Source organism: Malurus melanocephalus, unplaced genomic scaffold (genome assembly GCF_030028575.1).
Source record: "Malurus melanocephalus ecotype Western Australia unplaced genomic scaffold, MMel_1.1 scaffold_295, whole genome shotgun sequence".
NCBI classification, from domain to species: Eukaryota; Metazoa; Chordata; class Aves; order Passeriformes; family Maluridae; genus Malurus; species Malurus melanocephalus.
Genome location: NW_026623527.1, coordinates 590,264 through 601,307, shown reverse-complemented (window position 1 = coordinate 601,307; position 11,044 = coordinate 590,264). Strand labels below are relative to the sequence as shown.

The 11,044-nt window shown below is 39.0% G+C and overlaps 1 protein-coding gene across 1 annotated transcript in view; it reads left to right on the top strand.

Annotated features, from left to right (window-relative positions):
* The window catches only part of RBFOX1 (RNA binding fox-1 homolog 1), a 504,918-nt gene that overhangs the window by 138,322 nt on the left and 355,552 nt on the right, over window positions 1–11,044 (top strand). The window contains exon 2 of the mRNA XM_057376932.1: window positions 5,224–5,265. Coding sequence (XP_057232915.1) covers window positions 5,239–5,265 — 27 coding nt within the window. The 5' untranslated portion in view covers window positions 5,224–5,238. The remainder of the gene's footprint in view (window positions 1–5,223; window positions 5,266–11,044) is intronic.

Sequence of the window (11,044 nt, the reverse complement as noted above, 5' to 3'; positions counted from 1 at the left end):
TTTTTTTTTTTTTTTTTTTTTTCTTTTTTTTGATGGAAATGCTTAATCTGAGCTCAATGGGCCATAATAATTGCCTGTTTCTTCCAGTAGAAATAAACCCACTTGTATGTGACACTTGAAACCTTAACTGTGCTCGGTATTACCCACGGAGCTGGAGCCAGTTCTTCACCCAAATTTATTTATGGCAGCAGCACCAGTCGATATACAATACCCAGCCAAGGGCGTTGGGGAATAAATCAGTCCCTCCAGCCTCTGCTGGAGCTCAGTAACTGATGGGGGTAATAAAACCCCGGGAAATTAAAATTCCCTGCATGCAAACACGCACATACCTAGCCAAGAGAAAGGCAAAGCTCTGTGTTCTGGAAAGAATTTGCATTTACATTCTGTACCCTTTTGTGTTAGAAACACAAAGGAACGCAAAGTCCGTGGGATTTCAGCGCATTGTCACCTCGACAGGCTTCTGTTAAAGTTTGGGGGATTTCAGGAGAGGTGCAGGTGAAAATTCWGGCAGCTCCTAGAGGAAAAGGAGGGCGATCCCAGTTACTCCTTGGGAAAGAAATACTGATTTTATATTTGAAAGCTTCTAGATTTTGCTGTAAGTGACCACAAAGGTTCTGAAATGCCCATTTCCAGTTCGATTCATCCTATGTGTTTATCCAATTATTGGTATCTCTAATGAGCCTTCTGTGTTTGAGAATTTTGGGCTCTGCTTTGTGGCATTGTGAGCTCTTGGGATGGGCRTTGTTTCTCCATTTGTGTTTTGGCTTTTCACTTGTAGTACTGAGAAGCAACTTTAGATTAATACAGGATGTTATTTGCACATGTATGTACAAGCCCATGCTCTCTCCACACATTAAATAACTTGGATTATCATCTCTTCTGAGTTCTTCAGAGCAATGAGATAATGAGCACTAATAATGAAATGATGGCAGGGAGGTGACTGTCTCCATCTGAAATACTGCAGTGCATGCTGTGTGCCCTTGTGCAGCACAGCCCTTCTGTGCAATGTGGAGAGGGGGAAAAAAAAAGATAAAAAAGAAGAAAAAACCCAAGCATTTCATTTTTGACAGAAGACTCTTACAGCCAGATGAGTGTCTAATGAGAGAAAACACCCACAGATGGATTTTGTAGATAGTGTGGACTGTCTAAGWGTCCCGTGAAACACAACTGTACAACTGGCAGAATGATCAGTGGTTTCATTTCAGCTTTTGAATCTGGGGATGAATGAGGAGAAATCGAATTTCTCAATCAGAGGATGAGCAATCAGCAGCTGGGAGTAAGTTCTGGTAAAGGCACTGGGATTGCTCAGAGCTGAGCCTTTCTCACCTCTTTCAAGCTCCACAGTTTGTGTGTGGATACTGACTGTGAACTGCCCCTTCCCAACGAAAACTAGAGTTGAAAATCTTATATTTTCTTTGTCCTTTGGGAGGCGGAAAAAGAGATGCAGCAATGCTGGGGAATCTTCCATTATCATTTAACACATATTTAATTATGGTAAAATGTCTAGAAAATGAAAGACATTAGATGTTCTGTTATTTTTCAAGCTCTGGGATTGCGCTCCGTTTCAAATAACAATCCTGAAAACATTTTTAATTTGAAAACACAAGACCAATACTTGGGAATGTTGTGCGGCAACGAAAATGTTCTTTTTTTTTTTTTTTACATTTTAAACAGAGACTTTCTGTAAATAACCTTATTACCATCCTATTGTTCTCTTTTATCCATCACCTAAAATCTTTCTTTAAAATTACTCTTAAAAGACTTGACAGCAGAAGAAACCTTCCCAGCTGGGCTGTTGGTATTCCTTAACACCTGCAGTGATGCTGCTGCTCTCTGTCTGTCCTTCTTGCATAGATGGGTCCCATTTTCTCGTGTGCTCCTTATGAAGAGTGGGTAACAGATAAATCCATTTAGAAATGCTTCAGTCTCCCACCTGTTACTGTTACTTAAGGAAAATAAAACAGAATTCCCTGTTCTAGTCATGAGCCCACTGGGGAGTGGCACCAGCAGGTTGCACAGGAGTTCCAAAACATCTTTTTTTTGGTTTAAAATGATGGAGTCTGACAGCACAAGTGTCTTCTAAGGCTGCTTAGTCCTACAGAGAATCCTGTAGTTCTTTGACAATTTTTCCTTGATGAAATCCTTTAAAGGGAATCAATCTTTTAGGCGTTCTCCCACTAAACTCTTCCGTGTGAGAGCTTGACACAATGACACTCAACATTCTGACCAACCTTAAACTAAAATAAAAAAAAAATAGTTAATTGCATATAGTTCAATCCAGAGCCATAACACAGTAAATTTAGGGTTGAGAAGCAATGTATTTAAAATTGGAGGATATGCACAAGGTTTGCTTCTCGGGTCTCTCGCTCATTAATTAAATATGTTATGGCTTTCAGTTTTTCTCATTTATCTGTACAGGTTTACATATTGTAAATGCATTATTTATGTTTTCCCTTAAGTGCTCAGGACTGCCAGGATGTTTCTCTTAAACTGGCACAGATAGCAGAAAAGACAAAATGAGAGAGCAAATTTGGCACTGGAGAAACACACAAAAAGCTGCTCTTGTCCAAATGAGCCTTTCCCAGATGTATTTTCATAAACTTGAGCAGACAAACAGAGGACCAGACAGACAGATGGCAACTGTGTTTAAACTATGAAAAATGGGTTTTGTTTTTTTTCATTAAGGTAAGCTTGGTTTGTTTAAATTTTTCCTTTTAATCTCATCCTAATAATGCCTTATCACTGAGCCTTGCTGTTTTTTTTTTTTTTTCTGGAAAGCTCCTGGAAGGAAGGGTGATGAGGGAGCTGTCGAGATGCATGTTTTTTTTTTTTTTTTTTTTGGAAAGCTCCTGGAAGGAAGGGTGATGAGGGAGCTGTCGAGATGCATGTTCACTCTGAGGGAAGCCAGCTCTGAAATGGATTTTGTTGTTGTAGCTAAAACAAAGTTTAGAATCAGYCATTTGCTGAATTTTGATCCAAGGGAATCACCACATTGGTGCATCCTGCACATTGACCCATTGTTTTTTTCTTTTTCTTTCAGTAAACAGAGTGTCCTGGAGGTGGTGATAGACTGATTCAAAATACATTTTAAACTGGTGTCCTCATACCCATTTGAAAGCTTTTTGTTTTAAAATAATTTATGTTTTCCTTCTGTTTGTTTCACTGTTAGATGGGGAGGATCAGTTGTATGTTAAAATGCAATCACACTCCCTTTGCCTCTACTGAATTCTCCCACTGTCCATAAACACTTCTTTTCCATCTTAAATAAAATATTCCTGGTGCCTGAGATGTTAGGTATTTTCTGTTTCAAATYACAACAGCAGATAGCTACTAATTAAAACACAGAATTAACCATCTGCTTAAATAGTCCATAACTATAACCTTTGCTCTGCTCTACAAATATTTGATACAAATATTTTTTGTTTGTTCTTTTTTACAAATTTCACTTTCTTCCATTGCAAAACTCTCCCCTCCATCCAGAGGTTCAGATTCTAGTGTGAGGGCTTAMAAAAAAAAAAAAAAAAAAAMCAACCCTAAATAGTAAAAAAATAAATCCCTGAACAAAACAACCCAAAGTCACTTCTGACTTGGCCTAGATGATCGCTGTAGGTCCCTGCCATCTCAAATATTCTATTATATTTATTTTTAATCAAGGTGAAGAGGTCCATGTGGAATTCAGATCTGGAATTAACTCTTGAGGCTTGTGCAAGTACACTCAGAATGCAGACTGATGTGACCTTAAAGTGACTCGTGAATGCTGTGAAGTCATGAACTCTGAGGAGGGGAATCATTAGTCTGCAAGTGGCACTCGCTTCAGCTGGGMTTAATTTGGCTCCTTGGGGGAATTGTAATTAGACCTATGCTGAATTCCTTTATTTTTTATTCCCTGCTAGGAACTTCAAAGAGCATTTATTTCTGTTATGTTTGTATTTATTTATTTTTTTTTTTTTTATCAAACTTCTGCTGTACAAGTAGCAGGTTTAGCTTGTAATGTACTTTTTAGGACTCCTTCTGTGATAAAAAACCAGGCACTTTTATTTTGTTTGTAGTAACCTAACTTTGACTGAGAAGTTCCCATTTTCATCATCTCTAGGGTAAAAATATCTGATGCAAATGAGTATTGGTTGGTATTTTAACTGTTTCTGAGTACAAAGCAGTGATGAGTGTATTTTGAACTTTTGAAGATACCCTTAGAAATATTGCAASCGATTTCATGTTTTATGGATTGTTTGCCATCTACACTAATGACAGAACTGACAGTGATTACACTTTCAAGGCTAATTATGCTCCCTAATGATTCTAAAATTATTCTAAAATTACTTTATTAAAAAAAAAAAGAAAATAACTAAACAAAAAAACAAAACAAAACAACAACCAGACATAAAAACGCTCTGTCCACATGGACAAATCAACATCTGAGCKCTCCCTGAGCAAAGCTTTGAAAGTTTGGTTCCAGAGGTCCTGATGCATCACTGAGGCAGAAATTAGGGAAAGCAGTCTGGGAACTGGGCGTTTCAGTGCTGTGGATGTTTTTAGAGTTCATCCTGGAGCTGCCTCTTCCTTCTGGCAGAATTGAGAAGTCCCAAATTCGCCACGGCCCCTGGCASAGGGAGGGGGGTCCTGGCAGCTCTCACACTCTGGCCAGGGCCATTGYGAATCTGGCAGAGCACAAACACAGCAGCATGGGAAAAAAAAAAATAAAAATAAATGCTGTGGAATCAAATAATCTTCAGTGCTGCTTTTCCACCAGATTGGAACTGGAATTTTTCATCGGAATGTGTTTTATCACTGATTTGAAGGTGCTGGATCTTTATTCCTGTGGTGTGCTGTGAATATATCACAATATGGAAGCAGTGGGATGGTCAAAAATCCAAAAAAACTTGTGATAAAACACAAAAAGGAGGGAAACTTCCTCCTGAAGTGAACTACCAGTGAGTTGTCTAAAATATGAAAGAAAATAYTCTTTTATACTTCAGATTTGTTGTGCATTTTGCTGTTAATTTTGTTTTAAACTTTGTAAATTTAAAATATAAGTGGGAAAAAAAGACTTTTATCTGCAGCAATGGTTCTGTCTACATCCACAGGGCAATATTGTGTTTAGATACACGACTGCATTTCCAATATTTATATGTGTAAAACAGGTAGACTAAGCAGTTTTGTTGTGGCAAGAATGTTATGCTTTCAAAGTTATTTTGCCATTTTTTTCTTCTTTTCCCTCTGTAGAGTTCAAAACAACAGATGAGTTGTGAAAGAGAACAGCTAAGGGTAAGTGCAATGATACACAAAATGTTCTGTTTCTTGAAAACATAAGCAGAATGTAGTTTGTGCTATTGACAGATGGATTATCTAATTTGAGAGGAACATATTTAATTCATTTGGTACTTGTTGGTAAATATTGTGCATTKCTTGGTATCAGAGAGCTACAGTAGATGCAGGTTTTTCTTCTGGAATTCTGCAGTAAATTGCTCTTTTTGGGACTCATCCTGAGCACCATGTGCAGGTTTGGCAGTGCCAAAGGTCACTGTCCATCCCAGACTTTCTCCACTCTGAGTTTTGTTTTGAACAAGAAGATATCCTGGGATTTTTATCATTGGGATTTTTATGTTCTGTGTATTTCTGGAAGGAACAGTGCTAGGGGTGAGAGGGAGCTGTTATTTGAGTGTGRATWTTGGTTGTGGATAAAAGGAGATGCMGTTCCTGAGCCCRGGCTGCTGGGATTTATTTTGTTTTCCCCTTTTCCTGCCTTAGAGTGACTGTGTTAAACAGCTTTTRGTCTCTGCTCCCTTTAAATGCTCCAGGTCTCTGAAGATCCTTTGCCATCACAGTATTTCTTGACTGATTCTAGTATTTGTTTGRGATAGTAGAAGAGCCTTCATTAACTAAAAGAAAACAAAACAAAACCCAACCAAACAAAAGCTTTTTGGTCATCCAAGTGTTGCTTAATAGACCTATATTTAGAGATCCCATTTGAGAGTATTTACCTGGAATCCCAAGTAGAGAGGGAGAGGCAGGCCTGCAAGGGCCAGGTTTCTATAAAAACAAAAATACTGTTGGAAATAGAAAAATCAGGGTTCTTTTTTTTTTTTCTTTATGTTGTTTGCTTTTTACAAAGCATCAGCACTGCCTGCATGACTTGAACGTAGAAAGAATATATTTGTCTTAAAATAAATTGTGCAGTGTCCTCGTCCATTCAGCCACACATTAGATCAATGTCCAGGTGTTTCAGCTGGGCTTCACCACACTGGGGATGGGGWTTTTGGTAAACAAGTTATGCAAGAACAATGCATCCCAAACTGTCCTCAATTCCTGTSGAGCTGACATGACTGTGCTGGAGTGCCAGAGCTTTGTTTTATCAGCAGTCATGTCTCCACAGAGCAGCTGTCTAAGCTAAAATATTGCCTCAGTACCTGAAGGATGAGCTTTTCCACAGGTACCAGCGCCTTGAGAGCAAAGAGAGCTCTCATTTCTTTTTATTGTTTTTATTTTCTCCCCTGAATGAAGGAAAACTTTGGTTTCAATATAAAGCGGGGAGGCCGCCAGCGCTTTCTTTGAGTAAATATGTGTGGTTTTTCCAAGCAGGGGTAAAATGGGATGCAGTGAAACTTTCAGGTGTATTTCTATTCCAATATTCCACATTTTTGTCTGGCCATGAGCTCAGTGCTGAGGATACCTTTGTGTCACAGCARAACATGACAGCTAAAGCCAAAACCACGTAAATTTATTAAATTTAAGTTCATCTCCTGCCACGAGTCCTGAGGTGTTCCTGGTGCAYCAAATAGAGTTTCCAGTGTAAACTCTGGTCCTGTACCAGGGATCTGCTGTGGCTTTCACAGGTGACAACAGGTGACAGTGGAATTTAAATCATCTGTGGACATGTTTAGCCTTCAGCACTGTGAGGGTAAACTCACTTGACCATTCTGTCACCTCTAGGTTGGCTCCCAAACTCAGCAGTGCTGTTAAAGAAATGTTTAATTGGCTGAATTAGGTAGGATTTGCWGGCCTGCAGTGTTTTCTTTTGGGGTTTGTGGCCTGCCATGAATGTTGGATGTGAGGCAGAGTCTTCACAAAAAAAAAAAATACCGTTTGATCTCAGCTGGAAGAATTGAAATAGAGCAAGGAAACAGGATTAGAACCACAAAATGCCAACATCCTGTTGTGTTTATTAGATCGAGTTTAAACCAGATTATCACTAGATTATCCAATAACACAATAAAAAAGACATAATCTCCCCCACTTCCTTGCTAAATCTAAGATGAAAATGTCTGCCACTCTCCTTTTTTTGATTCCCTGGTAATGCCTTAGTCTAAGAGTCATAAAGAAGTTTCAGAAGAGAGGTTTGTTAAAAGCATGAAAGTGTAAATAAATAATTAGTCATTGTGTGGCTATTGAAAGAAATATCCAAATCTGACTATAATAATTTATTCAGGTATTTCTCACCACTYATCTGTTTCACTGCCTTGTAAATTCCAAATGCAAAGCAGAGCATCACTGTTCYGGAATAAAACATTTAGGGCAATGAAACCCATTCACACCAGAGCCTCTTGTCATTATACATTATATTTGCAATGAATGATAATCCTAATAATTAAGAAAACCTGTGTATTTTAACCCTTTTCTGCTCAATATTTGAAATTCACAGAAACCATATGTGTGTAACTTATTTGCCCTGCAAATCTGGTACARTCCCCAGCTAGACATTAATGTCTTTACCTGAATTATTTAAATGAGAAATCATTCCAAAAGCTACAGGAGTTTWATCTCTAGCAAGGCTGGTTAGGGCTTTTTTTATTCCATTTGGAAAAAAAAAACAACATAAGCTGACTTTGGTGTATTTCTATTTCATTTAAAAAAAATAAAGCATTAATGCCATTTTTCAAGTTTTACTTTCTSTTGGCAGTGATTTTCATCACAACGTGCTGCCTTGAGTGTTAATTAATTTCATGTTCCTCAAKGTCTTTTTGCTTTCTAATCCTGTGCCATTTAAATCAAGTTGTACTAAAAAACCCAGTGTGTTTTTAAAGGCAAACTGACTCAGCAGCATTGCTGTCCCCTCCTCCCTCCACACTGTGCTTCATCAGTACTTCCTTTCAAGAAAATAATGATAATTTGTAGTCCCAGTTCTGGTTTATAAATCTCTTCTTGGTCAGTCCCTCCTCTGACTCTCTCCTGCTGCTCGTGAGTGGTTGGAATTGTCATTCTGCTGCATTTTATAGARGACCTGTCAAGGCACAGAGCTCACAGATTGCTCAAAATCATTAAAAAAACGTTTTTCTGCTTATATTTAAGTCTGAGAAACAGATTTCGAAGCATGCATGATCCAGGCTATTTAAAGCTGTGAAGAAAATTAGGATACAAGCTCTAAGTAGAAATTAGCTGGGGCACATAAAACTTTCAAAAAGGGCAGTGGTAGCCTCACAAGTCTGACTGCTGCTTCCACTGAGCTTTCCTTGCTGCTTTCACTTCAACCTGGGATGGTTTTTTATCAGTGTTACAGGGTGACTTCAAGCTTCCTGAGCTTTACCCAGCCTTCAACTCATAATTTATTATTTTGCATTATTAATCCAGCATAACTGCTTCAAATGAACTCSTGTATCTGTCCTGGCATGAGCTGTGCTCCGTGAATTAATGCTTCTGGTCCTGATGCAGCAGCACAAGATGAGCTCTCCAAGGTGGGCAGAGAGCAATTTAAAGCTCTRATGTGAGGAGGCTTTAGAAATGTTCCTGTGAATACCAATGAGGTCTAATGGTAAATGGTGTGATTAGCTTCCTTGATCTGAAAATTTTAAGTGACCCAGTTGTTGCTCTAATTAACAGCTTCTTTCACATGTGCTTATTATCACGATGCATTATATGGAGCCAGAGTTCCTTCTCTGCTCTGGATTTGGCCAGGGCAGGCTCTCTCTCTGTCATCTTGTTTTTAATATCAACTTTTGTATTTTTTATAGTGCTCTGCTTTTCAAGGAGAGAAAAKGAAGTTCCGCATTCAAAATAGTTTGATTTGTCTCTTATGTGGTAAATGAATAAAGTGCAGCCAAAAATTTATCAAAGTTATGCCAGGGAGAGAGGAAACAAAAGCAAATGCATTTATGTCCAGCATAGTTTTTAAGCAGCACCAGTCCTGCAGTATTTATCTTTATTTTTGTCTCTCTTCAGTGCATTAATTTATCAGATTTGTAAAATGCACGGCTGTATTGAGGAGGCTTTTTGGAAAGTTTTCTAAACAAAATTTCTGAAGCTCATGGTGGTGGCATCAGCTTTCTCCAGCGATATAAGAACAATCCATTGACATTTTTTGTGTTCACTGTTCCTCTGCTGCACTTGGGAGGGAAATTGGGATTCAGTGACAGACGCTGATTTTGTAATCGGTTTGAGCTGAGTGAAAACAAACAAACAAACAAACAAGTGGAGAGAGGAGGAGAATCAGAGTGGAAGTRATTTGTTGAGATGTTATTGTCAAGGGTTTTCTGATATTACTTGGGGTGATAGCAGGACAGAATGGACGTGGTGCATGGCCCAAAACCTCTGCTCTCTGTCTACCTCTTCCCACTCTGCACAGGAGGCAAAGAAAGGTGCCTGAGCTTGKTTTTGTCACTGATCTCCTGTTACCAGAGAGCAACGTGGTAATTCATGGCATTTCTGCAAATTCTGACCAGCAATGACAATGTCACCTTTTGCCTTTCCTTCTGGAAATCCCTTGGTCTGCCTCTGTAAACAGCGTGTGTTTTGCCTGGAAGAATAATCTGGGATTACCAAGTATTCCATGTCCCTCAAAGGAAAAAGGGTTAAAAGAGGGAAAGAAGAGATAAATACTAGAGCTGGRTCAATCCAGTGTGTTTATTACTCATCCTTTCCTTAGAAATTCTCACATGCTGCACTTGTTGTGCCAGACAAATGGCCTAAAGTGATCCTTCTTTAGTTCCTGCAGCAATTCTTGCAGTGAGCTCTGTGTGTCATCGTCCCTGTAGGAGTAGTGTGGAGATCCAGGCAGGTGAGATCAATAAGAAGGGATATTTTTGGGTCCAGATTTGTATTGCACATTGGCATGGAAGGAAATTGGAGTATTCTCACTCACTGCCTTAGCAGCCACCTTCCCAATGGTTCCTTAGAGAGTAATTCACATCACAGTTCAGGAAAAAAATCTTGGGAATGAGATCTAAAAAAGGCTGGGGAGAAGAGTTAATTGTAAGGATGTGATTTCATTTAAGTTTTCACTTAGCTTGAAATGAATGTGTTCCAAAAAAAAAAAAAAAAAAAACAAAAAAAACAAGAAGGGCAACTAGAGAAATGTAAAATTCAATTGCAGTCCTGCTTGGCAGTTCTGGCAAACTTTAGGAGCTTTCTCAAGAATACTAACTCTTAATTCTGGTCCCCAATTTGTTTTTTTAATATTATCATGACAAAAAACAATGGCAAGGCAATGGAAATTGCTATGGTTCATGTTTCAAGTGCCGTGGCCTCTCACCACGAGGATTCTTTCTCTTCAAAGGCTGAGTGCTAACAGGGCCCTTGGATCAGGGGAACAAAGAGTGTTTGCAGCACTTTATTTAATAGGAGCACCACACACTTCAGGGTTCTTTAAATTCTTTCAGGAAYAGCCAAGAGGCCTTTAGGTATTGTCCCGACTCTGCTCTTGATGCTGCTCAAAACTTTCCACTCCTTCCCTGACATTGTTTTGGTGTCTGACTCTGAGAACAGCAGGCAGAGGCTTTTCTGCTCTTCAAGTACCACTTTCTTTTGAATTCAATGTTGATTTTTGTACAGTCAAGTATTTTCTCAGTGTRGTGCTTCATAATTGCTGGAGCTGAAGGATTTCAGGAATATTTTGGGGAGGTTGAAGCAATGTTTTTACCATCCACCTGTCCGGGTAGGGCGACAGATTCCAGTCAGAGCTGCAGCACTCCCTGTGGAATTCAGCAGCTACTCCATGTGTGTTTACACTCAAATGTGTCTGAGGACAGCCAGGGACAGAGAATTCACTGATGAAATAGTTCACCAAGGGTAGTGAATGTTCAGAGAGCAGTAAACTTGGGAAGGGATAGGAGGA